We start from the raw sequence: 20,691 nt of genomic DNA, 5'->3' as shown, positions 1-20,691 counted from the left end.
CTTTTAAGAAGATTCCGCACCTTTGGGATTAAAAAGGCACCCGCGTGTTGTAATGGTACGCTCCAATACCCGCCTCCGCAACAACCTCCTCTTATTGGCTGAGCCACTCAAGAAAGACACCCCCTCGAACCATTCACAACAGGGCTGTTTTGAGAGCCTACCAGAGAGCGGTTTCTTTTCCGTCCAACTCTACCCGAAAGCTCATTGGCTGGAAAACGTTGCCGCGCCGACCTTGTGGGAATTGTAGTCATTCTCCAAAGCGGGAACTGAGCAATCGATCGGCGGGGAAGACCACAAATCCCGAGATAACGCGGGGCGGCAGAGCTGGGAGGCGCATGCGCACTGAGAGGTGGGGGCTGGCTTGGGTATATAAGGCGAGGTAGCGCGCTGGGAGCAGCAGTTGAGAACGGGCGGTGCTCGGGTGAGGGTTGGCAAGGTTGGTAGAGGAGTGAGTGTGCGGGCGTTGGGCGTGCGCGAGGGGGTTAACCCTTTCCTGCCTGGGTTAACCCTTTCCTCCCCGGTGGCTTTTCCTTAACCCTTTCGGGGCGGGACTGGAGTTTGTGGTCTGCTGAACCAGCTTCTCTTTCCAGCTATTGGGGATCTGCCTTGGGAAGAGGAAGGGAGGAAGCTCAGAGAGAGAGAGAGAGCACACTCCTCTCTTGGCATCAGGACTACTTTTAACCTTTAGATGCCTGGACTGGAAGGACTTTAACCCTTGGGGGCCTGGATTGGGATGACTTTAACCCCTTGTGGCCTGCACTGCAGGGAGGATATTATTATTATGATTATAATGATTGTTGTTATGATTGTGCATGTTATTTGACCATTTAAATACCCAGGAGTATTTTTCTGATTCCCTGATTATTATTACTATTTTGCATACTAGTTAACAATTTAAATCAACAGGAGTTTTTTTTTAATTCCATTATTATTATTATTATTATTATTATTATGTTGCATGCTAGTTAACCATTTAAATACCCAGGGGTATGTTTTTCATTCCCTGATTATTATTGTTATTATTATTATTATTATGTTGCATGCTAGTTAACCATTTAAATACCCAGGGGTATGTTTTTCATTCACTGATTATTATTGTTGTTGTTGTTGTTGTTGTTATTATTATTATTATTATTATTATTATGTTGCATGCTAGTTAACCATTTAAATGCCCAGGAGTATTTTTTGATTCCCTGATGATGATGATGATGATTATTATTATTATTATTTTGCATGCTATTTAAATACCCAGAAGTTTTTTTATTCCCTGATTATTATTATTATATTATTATTATTATTATGTTGCATGTTATTTAACCATTTAAATACCCAGGAGTTTTTTTCATTCCTAGATTATTATTATTATTTTGCATGCTAGTTAACCATTTTAGTACCCTGGAGTATTTTTATTCCCTGATTATTATTACTATTTTGCATGCTAGTTAACCATTGTAATACCCAGGAGTTTTTTTTTTCATTCCCTGATTATTATTATTATTATTAATTTGCATGCTAGTTAACCATTTTAATACTCTGGAGTTTTTTAATCCATTATTATTATTATTATTATTATTATTTTGCATGCTAGTTAACCATTTAAATACCCTGGAGTATTTTTTGAGTCCTTGATTATTATTATTATTATTATTATTATTATTATTATTATTATTTTGCATGCTCGTTAACCATTTAAATAACCTGGAGTATTTTTTAATTCCCTTATTATTATTATTATTAATTTGCATGCTAGTTAACCATTTAAATACCCTGGAGTATTTTTGAGTCCTTGATTATTATTATTACTATTTTGCATGCTAGTTAACCATTTAAATACCCTGGAGCATTTTTGATTCCCTTATTAATAATAATAATAATAATAAATTAATAATTCAGTCCGGCAAGACTGAAGACCGACAGGTCACAGGTTTCGAATCCGGGGATAGGCGGATGAGCTCCCTCTATCAGCTCCAGCTCCTCATGCCTCCCACAAGGATGATAAAACATCAAAAATCATCCGGGCGTCCCCTGGGCAACGTCCTTGCAGACGGCCAATTCTCTCACAACAGGATGCTCCTGACACAACCAAAAAAAATTATTATTATTATTATTATTATTATTATTATTGTGCATGCTAGTTAACCATTTAAATACCCAGGAGTATGTTTTTGATTACCTGATTATTATTATTATTTTGCATGCTAGTTAACCATTTATATACCCTGGAGTATTTTTCTGATTCCCCATTATTATTATTATTATTATTTTGCATGCTAGTTAACCATTTAAATACCCAGGCATATTTATTGATTCCCACTTTATTATTGGACTCCTGGGCTATTTATGATCCCAACTTGTGAAATTGTTGCTTACAGGTTCGTTTTGAGAGAAGAGATCTGGATCCCAGATTAATAACCTCTCTTGTGTTTCCAGATGTGCAGAGTCGCTGTGAAGATAAATTGGCAGATGGGCAACGTCGGCCTGCGGTGAGAAGAGGAAAGACAGCTTAATCACACTCTTCATATCTCCGAAATCAGACTCTTTGTATGAGAGTGAATGTCTCTCTCACTCCAAGGGTGACACTGAACAGCATTTGTTCTGCTGAGAGTGGAGTTTTGAAAGAAAAAAAAACTTGGGGAAGAATACTTGATCATCTGTTTGGAGAGCACTGCGAGCGATCCTTAAGGAAGACCATTAAGAAACATTAAAAGCCGTAGGATCCCAACCTTGCAAGTTGGTGACACCTTTGCCCCATAAATAAAGGGGTTCTTTGATCGACAACAAATCCGACCTTGGAGAGGAAGGAACCAGCCATGGCGGATGCTGCTGTGTCTTCCAGTCGGCAGCAACCCAACGGCAAATCGTCTCCCGTCTCCCTCTGCTTGGATGCAGGTGGCAGAGATGGTGGAGATGGCGATGGAGGGGGACCTTTTCTGGCCTCTCCTCCTTCCAACCAGGAACTGCTTCACAGAGAGGAAGTGGGCAGCAGGTGGCAGCCGAGAGAAGCCACGCAGCATGAAGACGGCAGAGAGGATGCCAGCCTCGGTGCAGAACAGGCAGATTCTCCCATTGAGGAAGGTAGCCCAGAAGGAGAGGCAGTGGTCCAGAACTGTGGCACAGCCGCGAGCGATAGGCCGGCCCTGGCTCTGCCCTGTCGAGAATATTTTGGCCCAAGGTACAGGCCTCAAGCCGCCGGGGAAGAGGAGCGGCAGGTGGGCAAGAAGAAGCACCGGAGACGCCCGTCCAAGAGGAAGAGGCAATGGAAGCCATACTACAAGCTCTCCTGGGAGGAGAAGAAGAAGTTCGATGAAAAACAGAGCCAACGGGCATCCCGGCTGCGGGCAGAGATGTTTGCCAAAGGACAGCCAGTGGCGCCGTACAACACCACACAGTTTTTGATGGAGGACCACGACCAGGAAGAGCCGGACCTCAAAACCGGCCTTTGCCCCAAGAAGGCAGCTGCCAAGGCTGAAGACACCAGCGAGGAAGATTTTGTGGAAGAGGAGGACGGCGGCAGCGATGGGATGGGAGGCGACGGCAGCGAGTTCCTCCAGAAGGACTTCTCGGAGACCTACGAGCGTTTTCACGTCGAGACCCTGCAGAACATGAGCAAACAGGAGCTGATCCAAGAGTATCTGGAGCTGGAGAAGTGTCTCTCCCGGATGGAGGAAGAGAACAACCGCCTGCGGATGGAGAACAAGAAGTTTTCAGGGGACTCGACAGAAGACCCCCGGGTAAGTGAGTTAGAGCAGGAACTGGACAGGTTAAGAGCTGAGAATCAGAAACTCTTGAAAGAAAATGAACTCAGCAGACAGCAGGAGAAATCTCTCCCTAAACCGGGAGAGTGAAAAAGCTTGCCTGAGGACTTTAAGTGGAATGAGACTGAACACCTTCCTGGGATATGAATGCAAGCTCTATATCCATATTTTGTGTGTGCGTGTGTGTGTACATATATAAATATATATAAGACAAATGGACCTTTTTTTTCTCTTTTGATGATTTAATCAGAATAAATTCCAAATCACGCATTGTTTTTGAAGATAGCTCTAACATACTGTGTGCTCTTTTTTTAAAAAGTATGTATAATCAAGGGGTCTCTGGGGCGCTTTTTAAAACAGAACAACATGCAGCATTTGTGAGGGAACTTTTTAAAATACACCTGACTTACCAAAACTTGGGTTTTGTGTCTCTTTTAAAGGAGAAGCTGGGGTTGGGGAGGGACAAAGGGAAGTGACAAAGTTGTAAACCAATCACATTCTGGAAAAAAATATATATGCAGATTAATGCCGAAGAGTTCTAATAAACAAGGACATGTGAGTGTAATAGTTCTGGTGTGGTTTCTAGAAAAATAATTCACAATATTTTCTTCGATAGAGAATATTTTGAATGATTTTTCCAGGTAATGTTTTGATGCCATTTCAAAACAAGGTTCTGATGAGAAAAGACAGACATTTTATGTTGCTAGGTTCTTGTGGTTTTTTTCAGGCTATATGGCCATGTTCTAGAGGCATTTCTCCTGACGTTTCGCCTGCATCTATGGCAAGCATCCTCAGAGGTGCTTGCCATAGATGCAGGCGAAACGTCAGGAGAAATGCCTCTAGCACATGGCCATATAGCCCGAAAAAACCCACAAGAACCTAGTGATTCCAGCCATGAAAGCCTTCGATAATACATTTTATGTTGCTTATTAGCTTCATAAAACAGAAAAAAGCATTGGTACAAGACTTTATTGGAACACTTTATTTCCTTTGTGTCTTATCACTAATTATTTTGTTGTGTACATCATTTTTTTTAAATTCAGCTTGGCCTTGCTTGAAACCTGTGTGGTAGGTCTCTGTCGCTTCTATTTTTACTCTCGGAGAGTCAGAGGATGGGGAAGTGTGACTTGCCCAAGGCAGAACAGTCATGATGGGGCTCTGAAATCCTGTGGCCTAGCACTCCAGTTTGGGTCCCCTGTCAAGTGTCTCAGTATGAATATTACTAGCACTTCCTGCATTCAATAATTTACCATTTTAATAGTGATGCATTGGGATAAGAATGCTATGGGCATGAGAAATGTTTAAGCATGGGAGGGGAAAGAACAATTTTTTCCTTTGCTGTTCAGCAACAAAAATAGTTGGGTGTGCTCTGCACTCACTTGCTTTGTCCTCACCTTTGTAGCTTGACTCACTTACCTGAGCCACCTAAATAATGAAGCTTCCATAGCAGTTTCTCTTTTGATCTCTTTGCTGTTGGCAGCTCATGATGTGGTAAATATGTGAAATAATGGGTTGGGATCTAGCTGAATGCTGCCGTTGTAACACTACACACACTTCCTCTGGAACAAATCCTTCTTTAGTTGTAGACCCAAGGAGATATCAATAGGAACTTGCTGCAAAGCCTCTTATTATAGTTGCTGTTAGGTGAATGGGTGTTTACAAATATCTACGTTTCAAGATGCAGTGAGGGATTATTTTGCTAAACATTACAGAAGCAGCCATGTCTTTTGACAAATGAAGCCTTTGGGTTGCAGTTAAAGAAGAAATTGATTTTAGAACTGAATCTCAAAACAGCTATCAAGTAAATATGCTTGTTTCATAAAAAGGTTCATCTAAATTGGAGTATTTGAGGCAGGCCCATAGCTTGGGGGGGGGGGGGCTTGAGGGGCTTCAGCCCCGAAATTCTCAGGGTGGTCCGCGAAAAGGCCTTATTGATACATTATTTAAACTGTTATGTTTATTCATATAATGATCTGATCACCATGCTCAATATATATCATATGCATGGGGGTATAGGGGTAGCAATACAAAAGGTTTGCAAGGGTAGACCCTCTTTCACTCAGCCCCCCCCCCCCCCGAATCAAAATCCTGGCTACGGGCCTGGTGGTCCGTGAGAAGGTCTTACTGGTACATTATTTATTCATATCATGATCTGATCACCATGCTCAATATATCCCATATGCATTGGAGGTATTGGGATAATGATACAAAATGTTTGCTAGGGTGGATCCTGAGCGCCCCCCCCCCCCCCGAATCAAACTCGGCTCCCCCAAATCAAACTCAGCCCCCACCCGAATAAAACTCTTCCCCCTACCCCACCCCCCAAATCAAAATCCTGACTACAGGCCTGGTATGAGGCATTCTCTGAATTTATATATTGCTCTCCCTTTTTTTAAAATCAATTCTGCCTCTTCCACATTTTAAAGCCAAACATGCTGCTGTTTTGTATTTACATCAGTGTGCTTGGTGATCACAGTTGGATCCAAACCAAATATGTTTATACAGATACACAACTTGCTCTTCTGTATAATGGGTGCCCAAGGAAATGTGCTAAAAAGGTAATAAAAATGCAGTCAAACAGCCAGCTATAAAGAAGATCTGAGATTGTGTTTATTATAAAGCAGAGAGGTGTCTGAGTTATGATGAAGCCAAGGCGAACATGAGAGGAATTTCGTCAATGAGGATGCCATTACAAAAGAGATCTCGTCTTGTGTACATAGTGACCAAACCTCTCCAAAGGGTGCATTTTTCAAATCTAATATTTTACAGATGGATCTAGCAGCCTCGTCTTTAATCATTTACTCTTGAATAAATACAGTGGGCCTGTTTTATATCGGGACCTGAACATGGTGGTATGGTGCGTGTAACACTTGGCTTTTGTGCCTATATTATAAATAGTCAAAAATGATCCATTTGTCTTAACAGACCACTTTTTATCAATATGCAAAAAGGCTGCTGTTTGTCTTGAACATGGCTCATCAGTTGGTGCTCACAGTCACCATTATGCTGGTGCACACATAATGCAGCACTCTGGTTAACTTCAGAAATGGAAGGGAGGCAGAAAGACATGTGCAAAAAGCCAGGAATAGACACGTCTGCAGGATGCTCCCAGTTCCTTAATGCTGCCCAATCTGACTTGATTCTCTCTGCCAGGGATGATGTGAGATCGATGTCTTTGTGACTGCCTTGCTACCACAAGTCAAGGCCTTTAAGGATGTTCCTATACAGTAGGCTGAATATGGCTTGGTTGTAATCCATTCCCTTCCAGATATTCTGATCACCATGCTGGACCAGGAAGCCCTGTGATTGAGACATCTCAACAACTTGGCCAAACTGCTATTTTCACAGGCCATTGTGTAATGGGAGATGCATTCTTGATGAGGAGGCACAAAAGACCCCACCTTTGAGAGGTGGGACAAAGTACACCTTAGCCTCTTCAATGAAAGGAGCTGTGTTTCCATGGCAAGATGCTGGAAAATGCCTTGCTGTCCCTTCTGGACTCTGCACCTTATCTCTCTTACACACAACCCTTTTCAGCAGCAGAACCTCTCTGGTTGTAGACACCCTTCTTTCTCAAAAAAATGAGAGCACCGTTGGCCTTCCACATTTGTAGGTTGGATTACTCATGGATGTGACTATCTCAAGGAATGTCCTCCAGCACAATCATGGCAGACATTAAGCATAAAATCCGGCTGGAGGAACTAGAGATTCCTATACAGGTGGAAAAATACGTATTTTTGATTGTATTTCCTGCCGCTTTTATGAGCTTCTTGCACTTTTACCACCAGTTAATGTAGTGGAATGCTGGCTGTATCTTCATTCTGGGCTCTGATCATCAAAAGCACATGGAAAATGCTTGGATCACAGACCTGGGCACCTCTAACGCTACCCAGTCACACCATTATTGATTTATTTATGTACTAGCCGTCCCCTGCCACTCATTGCTGTGGCCTACATGGGGGTTCTGTATTGGGACGTTTGGCCCAATTCTATCAGTGGGATTCAGAATGCTCTTTGATTGTAAGTGAACTATAAATCCCAGCAACTACAACTCCCAAATGTCAAGATTCTATTTTCCCCACACTCCACCAGTGTTCACATTTGGGCATATTGAGTATTCGTGTAGAGTTTGGTCCAGATCCATCATTGTTTGTGTCCACAGTGCTCTCTGGATGTAGGTGAACTACAACTCCCAAACTCAAGGCCAGTGCCTGCCGCATCCAGTATTTTCTGTTGGTCATGGGACTTCTATGTGCCAAGATTGGTTCAATTCCATTGTCGGTGGGGTTCAGAATGATCTTTGATTGTAGGTGAACTATAAATCCCAGCAACTACAACTCCCAAATGTCAAGACTCCATTTTTCCCCAAACACCACCAGTGTTCACATTTGGGCATATTAAATATTGATGTAGAGTTTGGTCCGGATCCATCATTGTTTGTGTCCACAGTGATCTCTGGATGTCGGCGAACTGCAACTTCAGAACCAAAGGACACTGTCCATCAAACCTTTCCAGTATTTTCTGTTGGTCATGGGAGAATTGTGTGCCAAGTTTGGTTCAGTTCCATCGTTGGTGGGGTTCAGAATGCTCTTTGATTGTAGGTGTACTATAAATCCCAGCAACTACAACTCCCAAATGACAAAATCATATTTTTTTGAGTGAAGGATATACATTGGGTCCCACAGCCACATGTTTATCATCCTTCTAAAGGACAAGAGGGAGGGGGCTGACCTGATCTTATTAGGGAGTTCCATAGCCAAGGGGCAATTACTGAGAAGGCCCTGTCTCTCGTCCCCGCCAAACGCGCCTATGATGGTGTGGGACTGAGAGCAGGGCCTCCCCAGAAGATCTTAATCTCTGCGGTGGTTCATAGAGGCGACTCAAGGCGGTTCACAGTCAGCAGCGATTCGATGCCATAACAATTATCAGAATACAGTTAAAACAATTATAAAAACAATTTAACATTTAAAATGTAATATAAAAGAAACAATGCCTATAAAAACAAAATCCTCGGTGTCTCCTTACTAAAATCGTTGTCCAATTGCATCGTCGGTCATTCTATATATTTATTTTCTTCTAATTATGCTCCAGTAGCAAAAGCTTGCTTGAAGAGCCAGGTCTTAACCCTGTGGTTCTCAACTTGTGGATCCCCAGATGTTTTGGCCTTCAACTCCCAGAAATCCTAACAGCTGGTAAACTAACTGGGATTTCTAAGAGTTGTAGGCCAAAACACCTGGGGACCCACAGGTTGAGAACTGGGTTATCTGAGTTCACACTCAGATAATATGGGATTTCATGCCTTGATATTCCAGGATTTAGGGCTGTGTGGAAGGGCCCTCTAATAGGAGCTCCGGTGCACTTGAAGCAGCTTCCCCTTTTGCTTTGGCTCAGAACTAAGATCATTTTATTTATTTATTTATTTATTTATTTATTTATTTATTTGCAGTATTTATATTCCGCCTTTCTCACCCCGCTCAGGGCGGATTACAATGTACATATACATGGCAAACATTCAGTGCCATAGATACACAACATATAGAGACAGACACACAAAGGCTATTGAATATTCCAGCTTTTTCATGAGGGTATTGTGGCCACCAGGGGAGCCGTTGCTTCACTGTCCATTTGTGACACTGATGAAGTACTTCCTCATTCTTTGCATGCTTGCTGGAGATTTTTATAGCGTCGTAAATTAGCCTCCCCGCATAAGCGGTACCTAAATTTCCTAATTGACAGATGTAACTGTCTTTTGGACTGCAAAGGTCGACAGCAAGCTACACAAATTGGTTGGAAGCTCACTCTGACCCTGGCTGGCTTCGAATTCATGACCTTTTGGTCAGTAGTGATCTTAATGCAGCTGACTCCCAGCCATGCACATTTGGTGAGGTAATTTAGCCCCAAAAGGTGAGCATTTGAGTAAATAGGGTGAGTACAGAAATGATGCTAGCTGGGTTCCTACATTGAGATAAATCCAGAGACCTCATCTTGCTGAGAAAGCAGCAAAGCTGTTACTAGAAGGACCTTTCCACCTGCTGTCACCATACTTAGGCAATCTCTCATAGTCCGAGGATGATGGTCCTCCAAGTTCGGTGTCCTGGCAGTGGGTCCGTAGGTGACTGTGGAGCCCTATTCTTGATCTGCATCTTCTTCCGTAGTGAGGGCATTGGTTTCCAGGTGGCACGTTTCCTGGTACGTTTCTTTCATGCCTCTTCAATTCTGCAGCACTGCTGGTCACAGCTGACCTCCAGCTGGAGCGTTCAAGGGCCAGGGCTTCCCAGTTCTCAGTGTCTATGCCAGAGTATTTGATGTTGGCTTTGAGCCCATCTTGAAATAGCTTTTCCTGCCCACCAAATTCTGTTTTCCATTCTTGAGTTTGGAATAGAGCAACTGCTTTGGGAGACGGTGGTCGGGTATCCGGACAACGTGGCCGGTCCAGCGGAGTTGATGGCAGAGGACCATCACTTCAATGCTGTCATCATACACTGTCAGGAAGAAAGGAGTCGCCCAGTTTTGGAAATTCAGGAACCGACACAGTTGCAGAGAAGTATGGAAGTGGGCAGGAGGCTGTCATTTGGTTGACGCCATCACAATGAAAGACGGAAATAATAGTAAGGACTTGAAGCACACAGACTGCCGCTGCGCTGGTGCAACAGAAAAAGGTCTCTTGAGTGTTTGCTTTGCGAATTGTCAAGGTGCCTCTGAGTCCACAAAGAAGTAGTATTTTTATCTCGCGGCTTTCAGGGCAAGAGAATGTGGGAATCGTTGTGTGGCTGGTGTGTACTTTGTGGCAAAGGGCTGGGTGAAATTAATTCTGTGTCTGATTGAGGCACAAGCTGTTGGGTTTTTTAAAATCCCGGTTTAATTCTTTTCTACATCTTCCCACGGATTTGAGTACTATCAGGAGTCAAAAAGATATTTCTAAAGGTTCATCTCCAAGAGAGGGTCGGAGTGTGCTTTGGAATGACAAATAATACTAAGAGCTCTGTATAACTCTTATTTTCATGTCACTTTAAAAGAGGTTCCAGTAATAATGTCTCTCTCCCCCCCTTGGTTTTATTCTCTGCCACTTGGAAACAGCTGTCTCGACTCAAAGCTTTTCTCTTATTGTCTGTGCCTTTTCACCACATGTGAAGCTCAATAGGGAAACTATAGAAGGGGGAATAGACCAGATATTGTCATTTTCATGGTGACAGAAGGAATTATTCCAGAATTTGGCCAGAGACGAAGAATAGAGAGTAGCAAAAGAGGAAGAGATCTTTCATGATACACAAACTCCATGTACAAATTTGTCTTGTGTGGCTTGAAATCTAATCCACGCTCTTTCTTCTGTAACTCTTCTATATAAATAAAAATGTAATGTTCGTTTGTGATATTAACAGAACTAAAAAACCACTGGATGAATTGACACCAAATTTGGACGCAATACACCTATCAGTTCAACAAGTGACCATCACTCATAAAAACACTGAAAAACACAACAGATGGGACTTAAAAGGTCAAAAAAGCAAAAAGACAATACACTGCATGCGCAAAAACCAACTCCCCTGACAATCAAAACACACAATAGCATATCCACACTCTCTTCCGGACTACAGCTCCCAGCATCCCTTAGACCATGCCGTTTAGGAGAGGAGGATGATACAAATGCACTGCTTACAAGATGCAAGCGTTCTTCTCCTTGGATTTCTTTGAGAGCATTCCAATCCCTGCATATTTCCAATTTCCTATTCCTAGACTGCAACTCCCACCAATCCTCCAGATAGATAGATTAGATAGAGATGGTAGGTAGGTAGGTCGGTAGGTAGATCAGTAGATCAATGAGGAGGACTACTGGGAGTTGCAGTCCAAGAATAGGTAGAGAAAGAGGAAAAGGGGAGAAAGAGGAATCATAGAATCAAAGAGTTGGAAGAAACCTCATGGGCCATCCAGTCCAACCCCCTGCCAAGAAGCAGGAATACTGCATTCAAATCACCCCTGACAGATGGCCATCCAGCCTCTGTTTAAAAGCCTCCAAAGAAGGAGCCTCCACCACACTCCGGGGCAGAGAGTTCCAATGCTGAATGGCTCTCACAGTGAGGAAGTTCTTCCTCATGTTCAGATGGAATCTCCTTTCTTGTAGTTTGAAGCCATTATTCCGTGTCCTAGTCTCCAGGGAAGCAGAAAACAACCTTGCTCCCTCCTCCCTGTGGCTTCCTTTCACATATTTATACATGGCTATCATATCTCCTCCCAGCCTTCTCTTCTTCAGGCTAAACATGCCCAGCTCCTTAAGCTGCTCCTCACAGGGCTTGTTCTCCAGACCCTTGATCATTTTAGTCGCCCTCCTCTGGACACATTCCAGCTTGTCAATATCTCTCTTGAATTGTGGTGCCCAGAATTGGACACAATATTCCAGGTGTGGCCTAACCAAGGCGGAATAGAGGGGTAGCATGACTTCCCTGGATCTAGACACTATGCTCCTATTGATGCAGGCCAAAATCCCATTGGCTTTTTTTGCCACCACATCACATTGTTGGCTCATGTTTAACTTGTTTAAGGAAGGTAAAGAAAAGGGGGGGGGGGAGGAAGGGAAGAGAAAGAGAAGGAAGGAAGGAGAGAAAGGAAGGAAGAAAAGAGGGAGGGAAGGAAGGAGAGAAAGAAAGGGAGAAAGAGAGAGGGAACCCTAAAAAAATACATTACAACACATCCGCAAAACCACATATACATATATATGCAAACACACATGTACACAAATATATACAAATATATATACACACAAATACACACAAAGCACATATACACAGACTGGGCCACAGCAACTCGTTTCTTAATAAAAGCATAAAGGAGAGAAGTAGTGGCAATGGAAAATTAATCATGCTACTAGAGTTCAATACTATATTCATTTCTAGCAACAGAATAGGGAAGTTACACTCAGTTTTCCCATTTCGAACACTGAGGGAAAGAGCAGACTATGCTTTTTGTGGCTATCTGGTTGTTGATATCCATACTATTTAGAATTTGGTGCACAGTACAGATGTTGACATAGTTGAATTAACAAGAAATCTATTTCTTTTTAAAATATGCTATAAAATAGTTAACTATGCAACAAAAGCCATTAATTTTAATAACAGGGCAATGTATGTAAGCAGAGAATCTCAGAGTTGGAAGAGGACCATCCAGTCCAATCCCCTGCCAAGAAGGAAGGCACAATATGGAATTATCCAGAATATCATAGAAGACATTGGAGGATTCCAGAGAAATGCATCTGTGCTTGTTAATAGACATTCACCTTCAGTGAGTACAAACTATCCCTTGGTAACCAAGCAGGGATGCTAATAAATGGGCCTCATAACTCCATAACCTTTTGAAAAGTGTGACCTTTTGGAGATTAATTGGCATTCACACTATTTGGAACAATCATAACCTTATTGTAAAGTATGTTCTTCCTGAGAGGAGGTAAAAACTCATTTGAGTGAAGCTCTTCTTTAGTGGTAAATATCTACTAGTATTCATGCAAGGCAATTAGATTTCTCACTTGTTAAACTGATATACCTAGTTATCTCTTTGAGCTGTTAGGAACAAAGATATGCCAGTGCACAAAATAAATATCAGATCTTCAGAAGTATTATTTCAGTTGCCCAAAAAACCATCTACTCTCCCATAAAATATATTGCTTTAAAGCATGCTCTCAAAAGACAAAATAAGTAGTTTTTATTAAAAGTAACAGTTGATTTCCTTACAGACTTCATGTATTCAACATACAGGTACATCAGTTGAAAGTTTAAACCAGGGGTCCTCAAACTTTTTAAACAGAGGGCCAGAGTCCCTCAAACTCTTGGAGGGCTGGATTATAATTTGAAAAAAAACATGAATGAATTCCTATGCACACTGCACATATCTTATTTGTAGTGCAAAAACACTTTAAAACAATACAATAACTAAAATGATGAACAATTTTAACATATATAAACTTACTAGTATTTCAATGGGAACTGTGGGCCTGTTTTTGGCTGATTAAATAGGATTGTTGTTGTGTGCTTTCAAGTCCTTTCAGACTTAGGTTGACCCTGAGCGAGGGCCGGGTAAATGACTTTGGAGGGCCATACCCGGCCCTTGGGCCTTAGTTTGGGGACCTTGGGTTTAAACAGTTAAACAGTTCTCTAATGCTGTGCTGGCACGGCAGTGCCAGGAGATTTGAATTCCTTTTCTTGCACTGCTAGTTTGCATGAATCTATTTAAGCCATGCATTTGGCAATCGGGTAGCTTCCCCAGGTTTCAGTCATAGGTCCAGTAACCTGTCAATCATCGTTAGAACCTTTAGGCCCACCCCTTTCCTCAGGGTTTTGGAGGGAAAGGAGGGCTTTTGTTCAGTCTCACTGTTTGAAGCCTAACAGCAGGACGTGTGGGATTCTCTTTCCCGCCTGCACAAAAGCTTCATTTTTCACAGCTTTTCTGGGGAAAAAAAAGGAAAGGTTCCACAGCTTTTGCTGGAAGAATACAGCCAGCCTTTGCTGGAGCAACAGGACAGTTCCTACAGCCTTCGTGAAGAAACTAAAGGACAGCTTTTCAGCTTGGTAGATCTACAGGAACCTTCCCTGGTAAGGGACCACTCGGGCTATCCATAAAGCAGCATGGAGCTGGGAGTAGGGGCCTCACGCCAGCAAGAGATTGCCCCGGGGGGGGGGGGGGTGTCAAAGGATTTCCCTAAGGAAAGAAAGAAACAGTTTACCACCAGTTGCCTGCCCTTTTGTTGGCAGATTGAGGAAGCTACCGGTTTTCCAAAGTTATAAAGTGTTTAATTCATTTGTTTGAAGATTTAAGCCCAAATAAAGAACTTTGTTGAATTTATCTTGAGCCTCAATAGAACTTTGTGTTGGGAAATCTAAAGGGCCCTTCAGGTGACGCACCCCGGCATCCCGTTGGGCATACAGAGAGCACGTCCTGTAAACAGACATTATTACAGGCCCAGCATGCGACAGTAGAAACGCATTCTGTTGCAGTCTATTCTCTGTCTTGTCTAAGGCATAATGGACAGTGACCATACAATACACTGACTTAACACTGACATAATATTTCTAAAATTGAGTCTAAGTCTGAATAGTCCCAGATCTGATCACAGGGTCTGCGGTCCTTCCCACAACCTCAAACAACATAGTGTTAAGGGAAAATCTGCATACCAATACATACATACATGATATAGTAAGCAATCTGAATGATATACATAACAAATACAGTAACTAGTATAGGAGGCTTGTAGGAGATTGCTATTTCCAACAATAACGTCTAATCATGTCTTAGCAAGGATTGAGAACCTGGAGAATAAGATTTCGTATAAGTCCACCCAAACTGTATACATCACAAGTGGGAAATCAGCCCCAACAACAAGCATTCATCAGCCGGAAAGGCACTCTGAAAAAAAGTGATATGGACTTTTCTTTAGAAAGGAAATGAGCTATTTGTAGCCATGTAATATGGAACCATTGCACACATGCAAAACGAGGGGGCTAAAATTCTGTCTTTCCAAAGATTTAAGGAGTAACTTGGTGCCAAACATAGCTAGAGATGCCCAGGTGGAATCTAGGGCACCAACTTTGATATGTCAGCTGTGCCCTTTCTGTGAAATCCAAAAATTGACACAGGTCACCTCAATCTGGTAATGTTTACATGAGGTTAGTGTAAACCACTGTAGAGTGGACAGCCAAGAAGCTGCAACATTGAATTGCTTGTAAAAAGATCAGCACCTGCTCCCAACTTGTTCCTGGACACAATTCAAAGTGCAGAGTTTTGTGTTCATTTTTCCAGACTGTATAAAGGACTGCTTTGACCCTACATTTGTGTTGTGTGGCTCCATCCTATGGAATCCTGGGATCTGTAGTTTGAGAAATACATAGCATTGACATATGGAACTTGAGCTGTCTAGCAAAGAATTCTAAATAGCTTACAAAACTACAAATCTCATGTGAAAATGATCTAGGAGTCTTAGGAGGCCACAAGCTAAGCGTGAAAACAGTGTGGTGCAGCAGCTAAAATAGCCAATGTGATTCTAGGCTGTGTCAATAGAAATATAGTGTTTAGATTAGTGTTTCTCAACCTGGAAGTGGGGACCCCTGGGGGGGATCGCGAGGGGGTTTCAGAGGGGTCACCAAAGACCATCAGAAAACACATATTTCTGATGGCCTTAGGAACACTTTTGGCAGAGAAGGCTGAAGATCTCTCCACTTGTCCTCCCTGAATTACAATTCCCAGAATTCAAAACAGCCCCCTTCCCCAACCCCACCAGTATTCAATGTCAGCCATGTAAGTAGTGTGACAAGTTTGGTGCAGATCCATTGTGGGCTGGGTTCAGAGTGCTCTTTGATTGTAAGTTAACTATAAATCCCAGCAACTACAACTCTGAAATGTCAAGGTCTATTTTCCTTAAACTCCACCAGTGTTCACATCTGGGCATATTGAGTATTTATAGAATCACTAGCTGTGCCCTGCCACGCGTTGCTGTGGCCTATAGTAAAACTTATCAAAGTTGAGGTAGATATCTGGACTATTATGAAAGAGAGGTCCCTACCTATTCCTTCCCCCTTTTCCTCCCCCTTTCTCTCCTTTCTTCCTTCTCTACCTCTTTCTTTCTTTCCTTCTTTCACTACTTGGTTTCATCCTTCTCTCTTTCCTTCATTCCCTCCCCCTTTCTTCCTTTGCCTTTCTTCCCTCCCTGTTTGCTTCCTTCTTTCACTTTTTATTTCCTTTTATTTCACCACCATCATAACAATAACAATAATGCAATGCATTGCCTCTGGGACCTGACACCTCTCCCATTCCCCCTAAAAGGGTCTCATAGGAACAATAGCATCATCATAATAATAGAAATAACAACCTTTACCCGCCACGTGTTGCTGTGGCCAATCTTCCCTCTTTCTCTCCTTCTTTCCCTCCCTCCCTCGCTCCCTCCCTCCTTCCTTCCTTCCTTCCTTCCTTCCTTCCTTCCTTCCTTCCTTCCTTCCTTCCCATCTTTCCTTCTCCTCTTCTTTCTCTATCTCTTTCCTTCCTTCCTTCCCCCTTTTTCTTTCTCTTCTGCTGTCTCTCTTTTCTTTACTTCCATCTTTCCTTTTCTTTCCTTTTCTTCTTCCTCTAACTTTCCTTCCTTCCCCCTTTTTCTTTACCTCCCTTTCTCTTTTTTCCTTCTTTCCTTCCTTCCTGTCTTTCCTAGATTTGGACAGGGCGGGAAGGGGTGGGGTGGAGTTTGGAGGTGGCGTGAAGTAAAAGGAGGTAAGATTGGGGCAGGGGAGTGATGGAGCGTGGGGTTGCGTGTGTGTGTGCGGCAGCGGGGGGAGTGATGGAGCGTGGGGTTGCGTGTGTGTGTGCGGCAGCGGGGTGGGGTGGGGTTGCGTGTGTGTGTGCGGCGGCAGGGGGAGTGGGGTTGCGTGTGTGTGCTGCGGTGGGGGGAGTGATGGAGCGTGGGGTTGCGTGTGTGTGTGTGGCGGCGGGGGGAGTGGGGTTGCGTGTGTGTATGCGGCGGCGGGGGGAGTGATGGAGCGTGGGGTTGCGTGTGTGCGCGCGGCAGGGGGTGTGTGTGTGCGGGAAGCGGCGCGGCGGGGCTTGGAGTGGGCATGGTTTCCGCAGAGGGAACGTTGGCCGGAAGGCCATGTGCACACGCCAGGGAGCTTGCGGCTGGGCGCCAATGCGCATGCTCAGTTGTTTTGCCGTTTTGTGAGTGTGTTGTTGTGTTGTTTTTCATTTTGATTAGATATGTTTGTATCTTGTGGGTTGTGTTATGGGTATGGGAATTTTGGTTAAGTTTCGTTGGGGTTTTTTTGAGTTTTGTTCTTTTGCCGTTTTGTGAGTGTGTTGCTGTGTTGTTTTTCATTTTGAGTAGATATGTTTGTACCTTGTGGGTTGTGATATGGGCACGGGGATTTTAGTTAAGTTTCGTTGGGGGATTTTTGAGTTTTGTTGTTTTGCCGTTTTGTGAGTGTGTTATTGTGTTGTTTTTCATTTTGAGTAGGTATGTTTGTACCTTGTGGGTTGTGTTATGGGCGCGGGGATTTTGGTTAAGTTTCGTTGGGGGATTTTTGAGTTTTGTTGTTTTGCCGTTTTGTGAGTGTGTTGTTGTGTTGTTTTTCATTTTGAGTAGATATGTTTCTACCTTGTGGGTTGTGTTATGGGCATGGGAATTTTGGTTAAGTTTCGTTGAGGGGTTTTTGAGTTTTGTTTCCTCGTTGGATGCCCCTAACAAATTTATATATATAGATAGAATCTAAGAGTTGGAAGAGACCTCATGGGCCATCCAGTCCAACCCCCTGCCAAGAAGCAGGAACATCGCATTCAAATAACCCCCAACAGATGGCCATCCAGCCTGTTTAAAAGCTTCCAAAGAAGGAGCCTCCACCACACTCTGGGGCAGAGAGTTCCACTGCTGAACGGCTCTCACAGTCAGGAAGTTCTTCCTCATGTTCAGATGGAATCTCCTCTCTTGTAGTTTGAAGCCATTGTTCCACGTCCTAGTCTCCAGGGAAGCATAAAACAAGCTTGCTCCCTCCTCCCTGTGGCTTCCTCTCACATATTTATACACGGCTATCATATCCCCTCTCAGCCTTCTCTTCTTCAGGCTAAACATGCCCAGCTCCTTAAGCCGTTCCTCATAGGGCTTGTTCTCCAGACCTTTTATCATTTTAGTCGCTCTCCTCTGGACACATTCCAGCTTGTCAATATCTCTCTTCAATTGTGGGGCCCAGAATTGGACACAATATTCCAGGTGTGGTCTAACCAAAGCGGAATAGAGGGGTAGCATTACTTCCTTAGATCTAGACACTATTCGTGCTAAGTTTGGTCCAGATCCATCATTGTTTGAGTCCACAGTGCTCTGGATGTAGGTGAACTACAATTCCAAAACTCATGGTCAATGCTCACCAAACTCTTCCAGTATTTTCTGTTGGTCATGAGAATTCTGTGTGCCAAATTTAGGTGAATTCCATCGTTGGTAAAGTTTGGAATGCTCTTTGATTGTAGGATACTATAAATCTCAGCAACTACAACTCCCAAATGACAAAATCAGTCCTCCCCAATCCCACCAGTATTCAAATTTGGGTGTATTGGGTATTTGTGCCAAATTTGGTCCAGTGAATGAAAATACCTCCTGTGTACCAGATATTTACATTATGATTCATAACAGTAGCAATGTTACAGTTATGAAGTAGCAACGAAAATAATTTTATTGTTGGGAGTCATCACAACATGAGGAACTGCATTAAGGGGTTACGGCATTAGGAAGGTTGAGAACCACTGGTCTAGATTGAGGGAAGCCATAGTCTCACTCAATTCTGCTTTGGTCAGACCTCACCGGGAATACTGTGTTCAGTTCTGGGCACCACAATTCAAGAATGATATTGACAAGCAGAAACATGTCCAGAGAAGGGTAACATGATCATAAGTCTGGAATCCCTGTGAGGAATGGCTTAGGGAGTTGAATATGTTTAGCTTGAAGAAAAGAAGACTGAGAAGTGACATGATAGCCATGTTTAAATATTTGAAGGGCAGTCATATTTGATTGGGGCCAAGCTTGTTTTCTGATTACTATGACACAGAGCAAACTGCAGATAAAGAGATTCCACCTAAACATTAGTAAGAACTTCCTGACCGTAAGAATTGTTTGGCAGTACAATATGTTGCTTCAGAATCTGGTGGAGTCTCCTTGTTAGGAAGCTTTTGGGAAGAGATTGGATGGCCATACATCGGGGGTGCTTTGACTGTGTGTTGCTGCATGGCAGGGGATGGACTGGATGCCCCTTGGGGGTCTCTTCTAAATCTATGATTCTATAAGATGTAATAATGACACTATAGTGATCTGTCTGAGGGCCCTTCCACGCAGCTATATATCCCAGAATATCAAGGCAGAAAATCTCACATTATCTGAATGTGGACTCAGATAATCCAATTCAAAGCCGATATTGTGGAATTTTCTGCCTTTATATTCTGGCTGTGTAGAAGGCGCCTGAGTTCTGAACTATGCTGGTGATATGCATCCCTGACACCAGAAATCAGCAACAACTTCTGTGGTGCTTACACTGCCGAAGTCTTCCTGAGAAATATTTGCTTTGTAACTTTAGCATTTACTCAGAAGGTGTAGTTCTTTCATTATTACTTCTGTGATTGGTTCATCACAACATAACCTTTTGCTATATAGCTGCTGGAGTTAGTTTTATTTTTTAATTGCTGATTATGCATTGATTACACTATGTATCAAAATTCTGTTCCTGGTCTGAAAGCATTATTTCCTGTTTAATTGTGTAGTACTTACTTTGAAAGTAGTTGTTCTACTCCAGAAAAACTGTTTTTTGTGGCCGACACAAACTATGTTGAATTGCTTGAGACTCTATGAGATATTCATAGAATCATAGAGTTAAAAGAGACCTCATGGGCTATCCATTCTAACCTCCTGCCAAGAAGCAGGAAAATTGCATTCAAAACACCCCCGACAGATGGCCATCCAGCTTCTGTTTAAAAGCTTCCAAAAAAAGGAGCCTCTACCACACTCCAGGGCAAAGAGTTCCACTGCTGAACAGCTCTCTCAGTCAGGAATAATAATAATAATAATAATAATAATAATAATAATAATAATAATAACAACAACAATAACAATAATAATAATTTGTCGTGTCAGGAGCGACTTGAGAACCTGCAAGTCGCTTCTGTTGTGAGAGAATTGGCCATCTACAAGGACGTTGCCCAGGGAACGCCCGGATGATTTGATGTTTTTATCACCCTGTGGGAGGCTTCTCTCATGTCCCTGCATGAGGAGCTGGAGCTGATAGAGGGAGCTCATCCGCCTCTCTCCGGATTTGAACCTGTGACTTGTTGGTCTTCAGTCCTGCTGGCACAGGGGTTTAACCCACTGTGCCACCGGGGGGCTCCTTTAATAATAATAATAATAATAATAATAATTATTATTATTATTATTATTATTATT

The 20,691-nt window shown here is 42.8% G+C and overlaps 1 protein-coding gene across 1 annotated transcript; it reads left to right on the top strand.

The window, feature by feature from the left end:
• The first annotated feature begins 355 nt into the window (after nt 1–355).
• Nucleotides 356–4,170, top strand: HEXIM1 (HEXIM P-TEFb complex subunit 1). Its single transcript, XM_060781188.2, has 2 exons — nt 356–436; nt 2,431–4,170. The coding sequence occupies exon 2, from the start codon at nt 2,811–2,813 to the stop codon at nt 3,843–3,845; it is 1,035 nt and encodes a 344-aa protein (XP_060637171.2). The 5' UTR covers nt 356–436; nt 2,431–2,810; the 3' UTR covers nt 3,846–4,170.
• The last annotated feature ends 16,521 nt before the right edge of the window (nt 4,171–20,691 follow it).

Source organism: Anolis sagrei, chromosome 6 (genome assembly GCF_037176765.1).
Source record: "Anolis sagrei isolate rAnoSag1 chromosome 6, rAnoSag1.mat, whole genome shotgun sequence".
Taxonomy (NCBI): domain Eukaryota; kingdom Metazoa; phylum Chordata; class Lepidosauria; order Squamata; family Dactyloidae; genus Anolis; species Anolis sagrei.
The sequence above is the reverse complement of the archived record's forward strand: the minus strand, read 5'-3'. Positions and strand labels throughout refer to the sequence as shown.